At 35.1% G+C, this 18,324-nt stretch overlaps 1 protein-coding gene across 2 annotated transcripts in view; it reads left to right on the top strand.

The window, feature by feature from the left end:
• Positions 1 to 18,324, top strand: part of SMC5 (structural maintenance of chromosomes 5) — a 94,283-nt gene that overhangs the window by 42,591 nt on the left and 33,368 nt on the right. For both annotated transcript variants that reach the window (XM_035029072.1, XM_035029071.1), the window contains exons 9-13: positions 8,665 to 8,920; positions 10,711 to 10,865; positions 14,103 to 14,216; positions 16,915 to 17,009; positions 17,618 to 17,750. In XM_035029072.1, the coding sequence (XP_034884963.1) occupies positions 8,665 to 8,920; positions 10,711 to 10,865; positions 14,103 to 14,216; positions 16,915 to 17,009; positions 17,618 to 17,750 (753 nt within the window). The remainder of the gene's footprint in view (positions 1 to 8,664; positions 8,921 to 10,710; positions 10,866 to 14,102; positions 14,217 to 16,914; positions 17,010 to 17,617; positions 17,751 to 18,324) is intronic.

Genomic DNA, 18,324 nt, shown 5'->3' with positions numbered 1-18,324 from the left:
ACATAAGTCTCAAGGACCCAGGACACAGGCTGCCTGCACTTCTGCCTAACTTGGCTTCAAATTCAGGGGTTCCCGCAGCCCCTCTTCAGGTTTGGTATTTGCTACATCAACTCATAGAACTCAGGAAAATATACTTAACAGTTGCCGGTTTATTATAAAGGATGCAACTCCGTAACATCCATATGGAAGAGCTGCATAAGACAAAGTATGGGGATAGAGTGTTCAGAGCTTTCATTCCTTCTTCTGGGTGCATCACCTTCCCAGAATGTTGACCTGTTCATCAAGTCAGAAGCTCCAGAACCTTATCATCTTAGGATTTTTTTTATTAAAGTTTCATTATGTATGCATGATTGATTAAATTTTTTGGCCATTGGTAAATGAACTCAATCTCCAGTTCTTTCCCCCTCCTTGAGGTCAGGGGGTGGGGTTGAAAGTTTCAGCCCTCTAATCCATGTGGTTGATTCTTCTGGCAACCAGTCTCCATTCTGAAGCTATCTAGGGGGCCCTTCCAAGAGTCCTCTTATTAGCATAAAATCAGGCATGGTCCAAAGTGCTTGGGTGCTTGGTATGCAAAACAAAAGATGTTCCTGTCACTCAGGAAATTCCAAGGGTTTTTAGAACTCCAAGCCAGGGACTAGGGACTAAGAAAATAAATATTTTTTATTAATACCATAACAGTTGTCTTTTAAGTCAGATAAGAGAAAAAAAGTTACAAACAACAGATAAAATTTTACTATTTTTTGTATTAACTGTGTAGTTATCTTTACTGGTTCTCTTTATTTCTTTGTATAGATTCAAGTTACTGTCTAGTGTCCTTTCATTTTGGCATGAAAGACTTCAGGATTTCTTGTAGGGTATGTCTGCTAATGACGAATTCTCTCAGTTCTTGTTTATCTGGCAATGTCTTAAGTTATACTTTGTTTTTGAAGGATAGTTTTATTGGATAGAGAATTCTTGTTCTTTTTTTTTTTTTCCCCCCCTAGCACTTTGAATATGATGTTCCACTGCTTTCTAGTTCCCTGGTTTCTGATGAGAAGTCAGCTTTTAATCTTATTGGGGATCCCTTGTACATGATGAGTTAACTTTTTTCTTCCAGCGTTTTTTCAGCAGTTAACTATTATGTTTTTCAATGTGACTCTTCCTTAAGTTTATCCTACTGGGAAGTTATTTAGCTTCTGGGCCATGCAGATTAATGTTTTAGATCCAAGCTGGGAAGTTTGGGGTTATTAATTTCCTCAAATATTCATTCTGCCTCTTTCTCTTTTCTTCTTCTGACACTCCTGTTCTGCATAGTTTGATATACAATGGTATACTTTGATATACCTTTTAATCACTTTTTTATTTTCATCATACTAGATAATCTCAAGTGACCGATCTTCAGGTTTCCTTTGTTTTGCCTGTTCAAATCTCTTTAGCCTCACTAGTGAATCTTTTATTTCAGTTATTGTACTTTTCAACTCCAAAATTTCTAGTTGGCTCTTTTTTATACTTTTCTTCCTCTGTTGATACTCTCTATTCAATGAGACATTGTTCGCTTCCTTTCCTTTAGTTCTTTAGACATGGTTTCTTTAGTTGATTTAGTTCTTCAGTTGATTTAGTTCTTTAGTTGATTGAACATTTTTAAAATAACTGTTTTAAAGTCTTTACTTTGTAAGTCTATTTCTGGGCTTCCTCCGGGATATTTTCTATTGACTGCTTTTTTTCCAGTGTGTGACCCATACTTTGTTTTTGTTGAAAGTGTTGTAATTTTTGTTGAAACTGGCAGTTGAAGTAGCATGATGTAGCAACTTTGAAATCAGTTGTCCTTCCCTCCCCAGGCTTGTTGTTGCTGTTTTTTAGTTACTTTCCTAACTAATTCTTTGAAATTTGTATTTTTTGTTGTATGTCACTACTGAAGTCTCTGCTGAGTTTGTACTGGTCAGATATTTCCTTAAATGACTGTAACCAGGATATCTCCCTGTCTTTGTTGAGGGTCTCTTCATGCATGTTGGGTCACACCTTCAACACACAGCAGGGTAGTGTTTTAGTATACTGTGTACCAAGATTCAGTAAGTGCTCTCTGAATTGTTGCAAGCTTTGGTTAATATCCAATGCTAGTTTACAGCTCTGTTTTGGGTTTTACTTTCTCTTTGCGCATAGCCTCAAGGAGAAACATTCTTTGTGTGCCCTTAGCCTCTGTGAGAGCTTAGGGCCTCTTCCAGTCTTGAGCATGTGCACAGTCCTAGGCATACATACTGTCTACTCATACATGTAGCCTTCTGGATTCCCCAGAAGTTTCCCAAGTCTCCTACGGGGTATCTCATTCTCCAGCTTAAGTTTTTTTGGTTAGCTTATTGTTTGCCACAACTGTTATTCCTCATGAAACAGCAGTGGTACTAAACACTTGCCACTGATTGTTTTTAACAAATGCCTTCAGGGTAAAGGCTGCAAGCTGTGGAGTCATGTCAAATAAAGATAGGCCTTGTGGTAAGGTTTTCCAGGAAGTGCAGATAGATCAGATAATGGTAGTTTTCTGAGAATGAGAACCTGAAACCTTTTTAACTTTGTTCTGACCTCTCCAGTGTTACTATGTTGCTGATTTCACTGTGATTGTGGGCTGTTGATTTTCAAGGCTGCCATGGAACTGGGGAAGGGAATGGGGACATGTTCAGAATTCCACAGGGTTTGCTGTTTTTAACCAAGATTCAGGCATTTTTCTTGAATAAACAGTCTCTAGGTAATTATAAACCTTTGATTAAATTTCAAAGTTCCAAAAAAGTTAATTTTGACAGTTTTTGTCAGTGTTTTCATTGCTTTTATGGAGGAGAGGATTTTCATAGTTTGATTTTGCCATTCCTGATGACATCCAAATATTTTCTATATCTACAGAAAATTGTTGCTGGGATTTTAATAGGAATTGCATTAAACGAGTGTATCAGTTTGGGGAGAATTGAAATCTTTACTGTGTTGAGTCTTCCAATCTTTGAACACGGTATGTCTTCATTTATTTAGATATTTGATTTCTTCGGTGAGCGTTTTGGAGTTTTCAGTATTCATGTCATCTATGTTTTGTGAGATTAGACCCAAGAGATTCTTTTCTCTCCCTCTCTCTTTTTAAAGAAATAGAGACCTTGGGATTTTCTGTATAGGCAAGCATGTCATCTACAAATGGAGACAGCTTTATTTTTTCTTTTCTGATTTATATGCCTTTTATTTCTTTTCTTGCCTTACTGTGCTGCCTAGAACTACCAGCACTGTGTTGAATAAGAATGGCAAGAGTGGACATTCTTATCTTGTTCCTGATCTTAAGAGGAAAGCAACTGGTTTTTTACCATTAAGTATATTGTTAGCTGTAGGTTTTGTATAGATGTTTTTTTAATCAAGTTTGGGAAGTTTCACTCTATTCCCATGTTTCTGAGAGTATTTATCATTGAGTGTTGGATTTTCTTAAGTGCTTTTTTTTTTTTTTTTGCATCTATCAATATGATAGTGTCCATGTTCATCTTTAGCTTGTTAATATGATGCATTACATTGTTTTTGTTTGTTTGTTTTACCATCAAGTAATCTTACATCCGTGAAAATACTTCTTGGTTGTGGTATATAAATATACTTTTATATGTTGTTGAATTCTGTTAATAAAGGATTTTTGTGTCTATTTGAGGGAAATTGTTCTATAGTTTTTGTACTGTCTGTCTGCTTTTGGTGTCAGAGTACCAACTAGCTTTATAAAATGAATTGGGAAGTGTTCCCTCCTCTTCAATTTTTTTTTTTTTGGAAGAGAATGTGTAGAATTGGTGTTAATTTTTCTTCAAACCTTCCGAATAATTCTCAAATGACACTATCTGGGTTCTTGAGATTTCTTTTTTGGGGAGTTTTAAAATTACGAATTTTAATAGAGAGCTATTCAAATAATCTATTTCATATTTAAGGAGTTGTGGTAGCTACTGTTTTTTGAGGAATTGGTCCATTGTGTCTTAAGTTTTCAAATTGTGTGCATAAATTTTCTTACTATCCTTTTGATGTTTGTAGTGATACAATGATAACCCTGTTTCATTCTTGATGTTGGTAATTTCTGTCTTTTTTGGGATTGGGGGGCAACCTTTCTAGAGGTTTGTTAATTTTATTGCTTTTTTTTCAAAGAACTAGCTGTTTGTTTCGTAGATTTTTCTGTTTTTCCCTTTTCAGTTTTATTGATGTCTGTTCATATCTTTATCATTTCCTTTTTTTCTGCTTGATGTGGGTTTATTTTGCTCTTTTTCTGGGTTCTTGAGGTGGAATCTCAGATTATTGAGACTTTTCCTCTTGTGTATATACTTAATGCTATAAACTTTGTTCTCATCACTGCTTTAGCTGTGTCCACCAATTTTGATAGGTTGTATTTTTATTTTTGTTTAATGAATTTTTTTCCCTTGAGACCACAGTTTATCTTCTCACCAATTGATGGACATTAAGGTTATTTCTGGTTTGGGGCTATTACCAGTAAACTGCCATGAGTATTCTTGTACAGGTTTCTGTATAAATATGTGCTTTCATTTTTCTTTGATAATTTCCTAGGAGTAGAATATCTTAGGTATACAATTCACTTTTGAAGGAATTGACAAGCTCTTTTCCGAAATGACTGTTAATTTATTGTGGTTGTAATTGATAAAGTTGACTTTTGATGGCTTGGAATTTTTTTTAAAATAGGTCCTTCAGCATAAGTAATTAGAGAAACACTGCTTGGAGTAGCCTTAGTTAGATTTAGGTAGCTTTATTTCCAGTGTCGGTGTCATGGTTTCTAGATCCATGGCTTTATTCCATCTCCGTTCGCTTTTCGGTTTATGGCACATACATCCTGAAGTAGATGCCTAAGAAATAAGAAAAAGAGTAAAAGGTCTGAATCCTTGCATTTTTGGAAACCTCTTATTCTATATTCAAATTTTATAGACAACTTAGCTAGAACTAGCCAGAAAAGAATTCTAGATCAAAGATAGTGGCCCTTTGGAACTTTGTCCCCCTGTGTGTTAGCATCCAACAGTGCTGCTCAGAAAGCTGAGGTCTCTCTCACTCCATTTCTTCAAGAGTGCTGTTGTTCACCATGCTGGCTTGTTGGGGTGTGTATATGTCCATGAGTGTATTTGTGTGTATTTTGGTCTCTGGAATTTGGGGGGGCTTTTTTTTTTTTTAACCATAGGTGCTGTGAAATTATAAAGTAGTGAGATTATGTATGTCTTATTATGTATGTATAAACCAGTTATTCACTAATTCATTGTGTTGAGTTTTTATACTCTGATTTCTTCTCCTCTCTCTTATGAGATATAAAATCTCCTGGATTATGTCTCTAGCCCTTTCTTCTCTGAGATACTCTGTTTCTTTGTATTTTTGTTCTATCTCTAAGAAATTATTTGCATTCCACATTATTTATAGACCAGTTACAGAGGAGTTTCCCCATATTTAAAGATGGAATAATGGCACTCACTTCATGGGGTTGTTGTAAGAGCCGAATGGGTGACTATATGAAAAGGACTCTAACAGTAACAGCTATGTAAATGCTAGAAAGGATTTTGTGCAGGAGATTTGCTTCACACATCTGCTTCACACGCACAAACTTTCCTTACATTGTACAAGGTAAAATGGAGTGAGTACAGATGGAAATAGGGTGATAGGTTTTAAAGCAGGAATAGTACTCTGTTCATAGTACTGATTTTAACTATATGCTATTAATGAAGTATGAGACAAAGTCCTTAGCTGAGTGAGTAGAGGGCCTGCAGCAATAAAGGACTGAGGAAGGGTGGAGGCCAAGATGTGAACTCCTTTTAGAATGAGCACACGTATTTATTAGAGAAATGTCATAGGTTTTTCTAGTAGTTTTGAGTTCCTATTTAAATTTTGTGGTCATAAATTCAAAGTGAGATGTGTATTTGGAGAGTTACGTCAGCTGCTTGGGTACAGATACATAGAAGGTATATAGTTAGGTTCAATAGAGACTGTGCTTTTTTTCCTGGCTGATGTGACATAGGAATGGTGGAGGGTCAAGAGTCTTTCCAAAGGAGTGGTTCTTGTGCTGAGTTGTAGAACCTCAACAGGTTAAAAAAAAAAAAAAAGAAATGAAGGGGATGATGGATTGTGAAAAGATAGAGCAGGGTCACTGGATTGCAGGACTCTATGGAGTCAATAGTTTGGATACCATAGTAAGTAAAATGGAAGTAAAGGGGACTGGCAGAATAGACTTGTAGAAATGGTTTTCAGGTGTACGATTTTTGGTGCTTTACATGATCTGAAGTATAACCGTAGGAGAAGGTAGCTGAGGAGGGGTTTAGGAAAAGATGGTTAAAGTTGAAGTCCAGGAACACAGAGGCCAAAGAGTTAGATTGTGGGACTTCAGCATATGGAGAGAAAAACAGTGAGTGGCATGCTAAAATTATCAATGAATGGAGGAAGGATATTGAGGAGGTATTAACACAGCAACAGAGATAATGGGTGGTAAAACCTGATAGCACAGCCTTCAAGGGACATTAAGTGGGGCTCAGTTAATGGAGGAAATAGTACAGTAGGGATTAATGAGGATTAACAGCCTCCCCACCTCTGAGTTCTGAAGCTGTCTGAAGGATTGTGGCAAGAGGTCACCTTAGAGAGGATACTAGAGAGAAGTGTCTTTCAGGAATAGCCAACTGTCAGAACAAGAGAGAACATTCATGGAAACTGAAGATGATGGGTGATCTAGGAGTTTGGACCTATGATGTCTGAGCTAAAACCAGAATATGATGGGATTAGTCATGGAAGTGTCTTGGGTGAGAGCTGCTCATGAATTAGAGTTCAGAAAACTTACCTGGAAGGATAGGGACGACTGGGCTCCTAGTTTTTCTTCTAGTCGTACAGATTTCTTCAGTAGCGCAGTGATTTTTGGTAGCTTGGTGGGTCTCTGTTTTGCTGGGAGTACAAAGGTTTTGTTTGCTAAATTTCTTGTCCCTTTTTCATGGAGCTGGACTTCTTCATGTGTTTGGTGTTTTGTTTTTGTTTTTTTAAGATTTTTTATGTATTTATTTGAGAGAGAGCACAAGTAGGGGGAGCGGCAGAGAGAGGGAGAAGCAGGCTCCTTGCTGAGCAGGGAGCCCGATGCGGGGCTCAATCCCGGGACCCCGGGTCATGACTTGAGCCAAAGGCAGATGCTTAATGACTGAGCGACCCGGGCTCTGGTGATTCTTAATTCTATATCTGTTTATTCCCTTTGCCTTGGACTTCATGGGTTTCCTGGCTGGACACTGTGGCTTCTTGTCTCTTTCCTTCTTTTAGGTCCATTGAACATTGTCAGCTTTCAATCACAGATACGTATTTTAACTTTTTAAATAATTCTTTCTTCTGCATGTTTGGTATAGGAGATAGGATTTTGGATATTTCAGTTCATTTTCTTGACACTGTCAAAGTTAAATTTTTAGAAAGGAAAAATTGATATCAACCCAAATGTCCAACAGTAGGGAATGGGACAAAATGTGTTATATCCATATAACCAGACATTTAGATAACAAAATTTTATTTTGCTAAGGACATGGGAGAAATGAGAAACTGCTCTCAATACATTTTAGTGATGCCATAAAACATATGTTCTATAGAAAGATATAAGTAGGTATTAAAATGTAAAGGTTTAAGGATATTAAGATTATAAATGATTATTAAAAGTTAGTGTACTTTCCATATTTTCTATAATGAATTTGGTCCTACTTTGATAATGGGGAGGGTGGAAGGGTAAGTAAATAGGACTTGGAATGAAAGCAAGTTAACAAATTATGTGATTTGTGTTAACAGTACAAAATTCTATTTTTGTAAAAAAATAGGGTTGTATAATGTGTATTTTTGTGTATGTATGTGTATCTTAAAGTCTTAACTCTTAGGTAGACTTTATAAGGTTTTGATAAAAATCCACTGGCATCTTATATGGGGTTTTTAAAAAATAATTTACCTTGAATATGTCAACAAATCTAAACATATAGTTGGATTAATCTCAAAATATTAATTTCAAGTATTAGTAATTCTGTTGAAAGAAAATAGTTTCAGGGGCACCTGGGTGGCTCAGTCAGTTAAGCATCTGCCTTTGGCTCAGGTCATAATCCCAGGGTCCTGGGGATCGATCCCCATGTCAGGCTCCCTGCTTAGCGGGGAGTCTGCTTCTCCCTCTCTCTCTCCCCCTGCTCATGGGCGCGCACTCTCTCTCTCTCTCTCTCTCTCTCTCTCTCTCTCTCTCTCTCTTGCTCACTCTTTCTCTCAAATAAATAAAATCCAAAAAAAAAAAAAAATTTCAGTTTAAAGTTAAGAGACCTAATCTTCATTGTCATTTCTATTACTGCTTTATTGAAAGTTTGTCATATACGTGTGAATGCTGTTTTAATTGTGGTCTTCTGGTGTGTAATATGAATTTCCTGTCAGTATTTAGAAATCTGTGAATTGGCTTTATAGATATTGTTTATTGAGCATATATTTAATAAGTGCTAACTATATGCTAAGCACTACTCTCGGTACTTAGGATATGTTAGTGAACAAATAAAGATAGCAGGTGGTCTGGTAGGAGTAACACTCAATTATAGCAGAGTACCTTTTAGTGAGAACACCCATGCTTAGGTTGTTAGCATTTTAAATACTGTGTTGCTATAAAAGCCTTATAAAGCAAGAGAAAAAACAATCTCCAGTACCATCCTTCTTTTGTTTTATTAGATTGAGGAACTGCAGCAGGCATTAACCGTAAAACAGAATGAAGAACACGACCGCCAGAGGAGGATAAGTAACACTCGGAAGATGATAGAGGATTTGCAGAATGAACTGAAGACCTCAGAAAACTGTGAGAATCTTCAGCCCCAGATTGATGCCATTACAAATGATTTGAGACGAGTTCAAGATGAAAAGGCATTATGTGAAGGCGAGGTAATTGATAAGCGAGGAGAGAAGGAGAGCCTAGAGAAGGAGAGAAAGAGTAAGTCTTATGAAACTTAGGGTGAAGAGATGTTTGTAAAATGGAGATCTGTTTCTGTTGATGGGCTTTCTTCTTCCCCTGGTACCGTGTCTTTAGCTACTCACGTCCCCTTGTTGAGGAAGCTCAGCTTGATTTTTCCAAGTTAATGCCTTAATCACTTATAGGTAGCATATACCATGCTTTGCCACTGGCTACCATTGCCTTATATATGTCAGATTATGACAGTTGATTTCTCTAAAAATGGTTTCCTTTGTTTTCTTCACAAAGTCACTCACTGTTGTTTATCAGATCAAATTTAAGCTCTTCATTCTAGTCTTCAGAACCTTCCATTAGCTTTGCCCCTTTGAAACCTATCCAGTTTCATCTCTGCTTTTCTTTCCTATGGACCATGAAAATAGATTTATAACATTATTCAGATAGAAGAGGTCTTAAGTTCTGTCTACTCAGTGTATACGACTAAGATCAGTAAAAAAGAAAACAACCTCAATTTTATGTTTAGCAGAGTGCCCTCCACCTCTTTCAAACCTCCACACCCACTCTCAGGTGTGTGCATTTTTAACTCAGCAGTTTTTTCCAGTAGATCTTCATTTATATTTTTATTATGTTCTTATTTCACCATGCCTTGATAATCAATTTTAGATACTATCTTTTGATATTTTGTAATTTGAGATACAGATTTTGGCTCATTAACAATTCCCATCCTATTTGAATTCCTCAAGTGGGATTATTAATATTAGTTACTAATCATTAACCTTTATGATTATCTTTATATTTTGTGTCATTAAATAGTTGTATTGCTTGAATACACACTTTGACTCATCCTTTTTACTTTCTGCTCTTCTGACATTCTAAGTCCTCTAATTTGTACTCTGGTTTTTATATTTTCAAGGCTGAAAACATTTTATTGAGAACCATATCAAGTTTTATGTGCTATGTTTAAGAGTTAATTCTAAAAGCTAGAAATATTAAGTATTGTTGTTACAGCAGTGAAACTTAGTTCACAGCAGAGCCAGGTAGTGCATTTTGATCGGATCTCCTTTCACTGATAGCTATTTTTTTTTTAAAGGTTTTAATTTACCTTTAAAAAAAAAAAAACAAAAACCATTTGCTTTAACATTTCCTTAAAAAAAGAGTAGGCATTCTCTTGAGGTCTGGAGCCCTCCATCCACTTCCTTCCATCTAAATGGATTGTTTTCAGAGCTGCCTGTGTGGTGGCTGTTGTCTGGGATTTGTCGGGCTTTGTCACAGATCCTTTTCTGTGTTGGGTAAAGCTATTCCTGAATTCCGTGGGCTTTTTGTTTTTCTTACATTACTTAATATTTTCTTAAATTACTTCCTTACACATCTTTAGGTAACCTTGTAAGAAGAGATATTTGGGGATTAATTTCAGAGTCTTTGCATCCCTAAAAATACCTTTATTTCTTGATCTGCTTTCCTTGGTTTTGTTATATATGTGACTCTAGGTTGAAAATAATTTTTCTCTCAGAATTTTGAAGGCCTATTGCAGTCATCTCATGTTAGGAAATGTAGTGTTTCTTTACTCCTTTTTTTTTTTTTTACATGACCTATTTATTTTTGTGACCTGTTTAATTTTGGTAGCTTAAAGATCATGTTTTATCTGAAATGTTTGGAAATTTGATAGCCGTTTGTGCAGGGTGTTGCTTTCTCACGGTGGTGGGTACTTGCTGAGTGGTGTTGCTAACTTTTGGATCTAAGATACCCTTTTGTATTACTAGTGGATTATTTCACGAAAGTTTTCAGAGAACTAATACTTTATTTTCCTTTTTTAGGTGTGGGTGATAATATTGTACGATTTGACAGTCTTATGAATCAGAAGGAAGATAAGCTGCGACAAAGATTCCGTGACACATATGATGCTGTTTTATGGCTAAGAAGTAACCGGGACAAATTTAAGCAAAGAGTCTGTGAGCCTATAATGCTCACGGTAAGAAGTTTTGTTCATCTTGGTTGTATCTGTTAGTTTTCTAATTTATAATCCTTTTATAATCTATAAACTTTATAGATTTTTGTTGTTTTAAGAATTCCTAGTCTTATTAACACCTTGGTTTTCCATTATCAGACTTGTGGCTACTGGTTGCTGAATCCATACCTGAGTTGTGACCAATAAGTCTTTGAACTTTGTCTAGAAAGAGAATGAAACTTAGCTTATTGACCAAGAATCGTGTAGAAAATTAGTTTGGTTAGCTAGTTCCTTCTGGCAGTTGTTATTCTTAGGTTACAGCAGGCCATAGATTAAATGCCGCCCAAGGGCTGGAAACTGCTGTAAATAACTATGTTGATGGGGGGAACCAACAGAAGAAAGAAGAGAAAGTCACCTACAAGTAACAGAGCATTCTTAGGATTCTGAGAATGCAGCCAGCAGTCTGTTGACCTCATAAACCTTTGATGGATAGCTCTTTTTGATGATCATGGGTCATTAAGAATAGGGTAAGCTATATTGAGTAAATCATTTAATGAAGTGTGGCCATGGAATGGCTAGGAAGATTTCTATCTGAAATATTTTAAATAATAAGTTTGGCCATGGAAAGAGAAAATAAAGTAAAAACCAGTCTTTGGCGATGATAAAACTTACCCAAAAATGACTTAAGGATTGTTATTGCTGGGTGGTTTTTTGTTTTTTTTTTTTTAACTTTAGAAATGAATGCACTGAAGATCCTTGCAGAATTCATGAAAACTTCTATCTTCTTTAATTCATGTTTGTATTATTCTTTAGTTAAAATCATTTCATGTAGTTGTCTTTTTTAATATCTTAGATTATATTAGCAAAATTAATATGCATAATACTGTATTCTCTTCTTGCTCAGGTATGTATTATTAGAGTATTTTTGCCAGATCAAGAAGGGAATATCTATTTTGGATGCAGACATTATTGTTTTGATTAATCTGGTAAGGACTGAAAGAAAATATAAGAAAATATTTTGAGTCTTAAGAAATTATAATGCAAGTAATTGTGAACAGATTTTTATTAAAATGTCAACCTCAAAATTATAATTCACAACCTTAGTAAATTTGCCATCCTTTTATCATTTGGTCTCCTAGTAGTAGTAGCCTGTCACCAAAAGGGATTACTAGCTGGCATATATTTATATTTCAAATTAGGTTTGAATCTTTGAGATAAAAAGATATAGTCTTGCTTGCTTTTTATCCTTTCTGGAATAACCCTTTACCTTTCCTACCACCTTTCCAACTGTGTTCCCCCACCCCAACACACATACACACACTTAATCTTTCAATATCTAGTTGAGATGTCACCAATGTAGACAAGTTAGCAGTATATAAACTTAAAATTTTAGCCATATAACTTGTCAACTAACAATCCATGTCCATGAGTTATTTCTAACCATTCCAGGCTACAGTGGGAGAAGTGTGCAAAGATGTATTTATAGTTCTGTTCCTCACAGCAGTGTTTATTATGGCATAAATAATGGTGGGGCAAAGAACAAAATTTCCAAAGAAATTGATTGGTCATGTAAATTATTCTATATCCATTGACTGGAATACTATGCAGCCATTAAAAATGTCATTCACTATAAGAGGACATTTATGACCGATTAATGAATTTATAAAACCGGTTCTAAGATAGGATATATAGAAAGATTTCATGTTAAAAATCTGAACTGTGAGTCTGCCATCAACCACCAGATCACCTTGGAGCGCTATGTTCCCTCTGTCTGCCTCTCTCTGTCTTTACTATGTTGTGAAGGAGTGGCCTTGAACTTTGCCAGATATTTTCTTTACCAATCTGACGAGGGGGAGCACACTAAGTATTGATGAAGCTTCAGAGCCAACAAAGTGGTGAAGTCTTTCTTCCTTCAGGATGTCAGGAAGCCAGACTGAACGCAGTGCAGTTTGCGTGTTACCTGGCAAAAAAAGTGTGACGCGGTCACTTCTGGAAGTGCACAAACTGGGCAGGGACAGACATGACCCCTACTTGTGTGACTTTTAAAAAGGTGACTTCTGCAGTCACATTGGGGTTATTTTACCCTTTCTATAAGTTGTAGCTTAACACCCACTTTTCTTTCATTTGTACTATTCCTTCTAATGAAGTAACTGATACCCCCCCAAAAAAAAAAAAAAAGTCAAACGATAGAGGCTAAATTTCTGTAGTGTTTATGTCCAGGTATTTTATGTGACTTTGTTTTGTTTGCTTGTGTATCAGTTTTCCATTTTTTATGCTAAATGATATTTTATACTTTAAAATAGTAATATTTGCCAATGTTTGTATGACCAGCATACTAAGTTTATTAGCTCTCTTAATCCACATTTGTTCCTCAGATATAGACTGTTTCACTGTACCCATGTGGGTGCAGAACTAACACTTCCAGAGAGACAAGTGGTACGTGATTTGAAGCAACGTCGGTCTGACCCCAGAGTTTTAGCTCTTAACTAGTATGCGGTGCTTTATATATATATGGTACCTAGAACCCTTCCCTTTCATAAATGTGTTTTTCAAGAAAGCTGATTTCCATCTGCTGAAGATTATCTGTCTCCCCCCTGAAATTCCATGAGAGCACTTTTTATACACCTATTATAGAGCTTTATTGTGTTCTGTTTTTTTTTTTTTACTTAAAATCTGCAGAAAGTAGATTGTAGTCATCTTGAAACAATTTGTTATCTTGACCTTACTATTTTCCATAACATTGAGCCTCACATGCAGAAGTGCCTGATTTGTTAATATTTAAAAGATAAATCCTAAAGCTTATGCTCTTAGTGGTACAAGCCTAGGATTTCTCTGGAAAGCACTGGTAAAGTTGTTTTAATTCTTTGTGTTTTTGTACTGATCAGTTATTGCCATGTATGACTTCCTCTTGAAGATTAGGACGACAAATATTAAAAGTTTGGGGATAGATGAGAAATACACTCTTAGATTACAGTCTAAGCCTATTTCAGAGGTTTCCCAGTGAGTTGACTATAAAAGGAACAGTTATTTCTTAGTAAAACAAAAAACAAGACGTGAATAAGCACCTGATGCATATCAATTTTGATTAGATGTTTCTGGGTACTAAATTAAGTAGAGGTTTTAAAATGTTGACTCTTCAATACCAAATTCTCCCCCCTCCAGCTATTAAATTTAATCGGATTAAACAAAGTAAAATTATGTTCTAGTAATCAGTTTGGATTGGATTTCATGAGAATTAACTTATATTTTCTTTCTGTTTAGATCAATATGAAAGATAATAAAAATGCCAAATATATTGAAAATCATATTTCATCAAATGACTTGAGAGCTTTTGTATTTGAGAGTCAAGAAGATATGGAGGTTTTTCTCAAAGAGGCAAGTAACCAACATAATACTTAGATTCACCTGGTGCTAATCTTCTGGTACTTAAGTTTTTAAATTCAAACTAAAGCAAAAAATAGTGACTAACTATACCAGCAGTAACTCTTGTGTAAAATCATTCAGTTTTGTGAATTTCTTTATCTCTGTCATCATTGGGGAATGAATTTGTTTTGCAAGGAAAAAACAGCCCATAATTTCATCTGTAACATGTTTTGAGTTGGAGTTAGTAAGAGTAATTCTGTCATACTGTTTTAAGAAAAAAACCATAGCGATGGACCTTTGGTCTTAGACGTCCTTTTTGAAAATATATTGGAATGAACTCGGTTTTTCTTTGATGGGGAGCGTGGGAATCAATATGTTGTTGCTTTTAAATAAAACCTCTTCGAAAAGAATGAGAATGAGATACAGAATGAGAATTCTGTATCTGGCTACAGAAACACCACTGAGAATCTAAGCCACTACAAGGCAATGTGGCTTAGTAGGTAGGAGCACAGACTCTATAGATAGGCTGCCAAGATTTGAATTCTGGCTTTGCTACTAAACTGGCAAGTTTCCTAAATGTTTGATGCCATAATTTCCTCATCTGTAAAATGTAGATATATTATCTGCTTCAAAAGTTGGTTGTGAGGACTAAATTGGTTAATAAATGAAAAGGTGTGTAGAACAGTGCTTGTTTGCGATTATTTTTATTACATGTGGTTATCTATAAAGTATGTATTGTTAGCTCTTGTTATTGTCAGATTTCTTTCCTTTTGTGTATGTCACCTTCTTTTAAAAGCCCTAAAGATTAGGTTTAGATTCTGTTTTGTTTAAATCTTTGCTAGCAGGTATGAATGAGGACAGGACCCTGAATCACCTAAGTGGTCCTCTATTTCTGTGGTACACTAGTGATTGGAAAGAATCCTTTTTCTGGCTTTTACCATATTGCCCTCCTTCTGGTTTGGGGGTTGGCAGGGAATAGGAATATATGGTAATTGCATAAAAAGTTGCATGTATAAAATTATAGAATGGACTCCAAAAAGTTAGACAGTTGTTTAGTTTGGAATTATTTAAGCTTATCCAGTGAGTTTTTGGTCTGGTGTGAGAGCTTTTTGAAGAAGTAGGTTACTTGGATTATAAATCTGATATGGCATGCTGTGAAGGGCATTCAGTCAGGTGGAATTAGGTGCTTTCTGTTGGAAATGGCCTGCTTAGCCTACACTGAGTGCCTTTTTTTGAGTCAAAAACTCATGCTTCCTCTGTGCTAAGGATTTGAATCCTATATGGATAATGTGACATGGGTTCCTGAAATTTTGACCTTTATTTTTGTAACTTTCCATAGCTTCTCAGCAGGACCAGAACTTCCTCTCACATGTGTGACTTTGTATTTTAAATTGTGAACTTTATTGTATATAACTGCCTCCTGTAGTATTATCTATTAGAGTACCATTTCCCATACTACCATGTATAATAAGTATTATGTCTGCTGTACAATTACCATAGAGGCCCTTTATCAGGTTGATAAAGTTTTCCTTCTGTTCCTAGTTTGCAGAGAATTTACCGTATTTTTCCGCATCTATTGGCATGATCATATGGCTTTTGTAGTTTATTCTGTTGCTATAAATTAGATTGGTTTTTGAAACCTTCCATCAGTCTTGCATTTCTGGAATAAACTCTACTTGGTCATGTGTACTGTTCACATATTGTACCATCAACCACTATAGATAATACACAAAGAAAAATACACAAATATTTAAAATTTTAAATCTTTTTTTTCTTGAAGTTGCATTTTCATTGCAATTTCCTCACAAGATTTTATCCTAATGTAACAGCAAAACTCTACCATAATGGGACCCCCCAAAATTGTGAAAATCTGAGATCATATTATTGTAATAATGAAGGGGGGGGAGTGTATGTTTTAGTCTGTACTGTCACACCGGACAAAAGTAAAAGTAATGAAACTTACACAAGCTGGCGATCACTTTCTAACCACCACCACCAGCAAGTGCCTTCCGCAGAGGAGCTTAGAATGTTTGGGAATAGGAGGCTGGTTTGAGGGACAGGGGTCAATTCCATTAGATCAAATTTTCATATTCCTGCAGTTGGTTGCCTTAGAATTTTTCTATATATTTTTATGCTTGAAAGTCATATCGATCACACTGTCATATACATCTTTGCAACCAAAATAAATACATTTAAAATTTTATTTTCTTAAAGCTGTGCTAAATTTCTTCTGTATTGAGTTTAATTTATGTAATTGATCAAAATATAAATATATTTAAAAATTTGATACTTATTAAATGTGAAGTTTTTGGGGAAAAAAGTTTCTGTGTACTAATATATTTTGTAAAGGATTTTTGTATGTGTATTCATTAGGGATATTGTTTTTTGTCCGGTTTTGGTATCAGGATTATGCTGGAATCATAAAATGATTTGGGAAATGGCTGTTGCACTTCCTCCTATTTTCTGAAAGTTTTGGTATTACTGCTTCCTTAACTGTTAGAACATATTTCTTTTACTATTTTCACTGATAAATTCTTTCTATAAAAACATGTAATTATAGTGTCATTACCACACTAAAAAATTTTCTTGAAAGTACCATTGAATACCCAGGTTCTGATCATCTTATGAATACCCGTAGGAATATAACTTTAATAATCATTTTGATTGATAGTATATGGTAATTAAAATATTTTCTTTCCCTTCTATTCAGATTCGTGACAATAAAAAATTAAGAGTAAATGCTGTTATTGCTCCTGAGAGCTCATATGCAGACAAAGCACCTTCAAGATCTCTGAATGAGCTAAAGTAAGTCTCGAAAATATTTTTAGAATTAACCTGTTACTTTGGTTAATCAATATTCATTTAGCTCTTAAGTATATTTTATCTCTCGCATAAATGTTAGAGGCTATATGATTCCCTTTTAGGATCTCTATTTAGGTCTAAAATAAGGAAAAATCTAGGAACAGACAAACCATGAAATACTATATAGTGGTGATGTTTCAGATCAGTGGAATAATATTGGACTGTTTAATGAAAGATATTAAAATAGTTGGTTAGGTATTGGGAAAGTAAAACAAATCATCACTTCATAATGCAGAAGTAATTTTCAGAAGGACTAAATAGAAAATTTGCAGTTATAAAACAGCTATAAGTGAACATCTTAATTCTGAATGTAAGTAAACATCCTAAGTATAAAAGCAATGCAAGAAACAAAAGAGATTATAAAGTTTGTAATCATGAATATATTAAGCTTTCCTGACAAGGAAATAAGTCTCAACATTAATCACTTAATATTAAGTGATTTTAAAATACATTTTTGCTGTACTATTATATTTTATTATTTGCCACTCATTATCAGATTTCTGTGAATGATTTTTTTTTAAGAAAAATCTAGTAAATGCTTTTCGTTTCAGACAGTATGGATTTTTCTCTTACTTGCGAGAGTTATTTGATGCACCTGATCCGGTCATGAGTTTCCTTTGCTGCCATTATCATATTCATGAAGTTCCGGTAGGAACTGAAAGGACCAGAGAAAGAATTGAACGGGTAAGAAAGTACTGAATCAGTACCAGAACCTCATTTTGCTGAAACTTCTTAGCATAAAAAAAATCAAGCAAAAATTAAGAGATATTTAAAGAAGTAGGTCATTCTGTTTTTTTAACCACACAGAAATTCTTTGTATTTTACATTTTTAATATACACAGAACAGTGACTATATGATGGGTGTAAGTGATGTGGAGTTACCTAGAGTAAATGCTTTATATTTGTAGTTATTGAATACATTTGAAGTCTGAAAAGAGACACCTGGCACTCTTACCTCATTCTGTATTGCTTGACAAATCTGTGTTGAGACATTTTATTAATGGTTTAATCATTTAAATTCTTGTAGTCTAGATTATTTCTCAGAGAAATTATAGGTTAGAATGGTAGGCTGGGATATAGAACTGTTTTGGTAAGCCCTTCCTTTTTTTTTTTTTTTTTTAAGATTTATTTATTTATTTGAGAGAGCGAGAATGAGCGAGAGTACATGAGAGGGGGGAGGGTCAGAGGGAGAAGCAGGCTCCTCGCTGAGCAGGGAGCCCGATGCGGGACTTGATTCCAGGATCATGACCTGAGCCGA

The sequence above is a fragment of the Mirounga leonina genome, unplaced genomic scaffold (assembly GCF_011800145.1).
Source record: "Mirounga leonina isolate KUSES-001 unplaced genomic scaffold, KU_Mleo_1.0 Mir_224, whole genome shotgun sequence".
Taxonomy (NCBI): Eukaryota; Metazoa; Chordata; class Mammalia; order Carnivora; family Phocidae; genus Mirounga; species Mirounga leonina.
The sequence above is the reverse complement of the archived record's forward strand: the minus strand, read 5'-3'. Positions and strand labels throughout refer to the sequence as shown.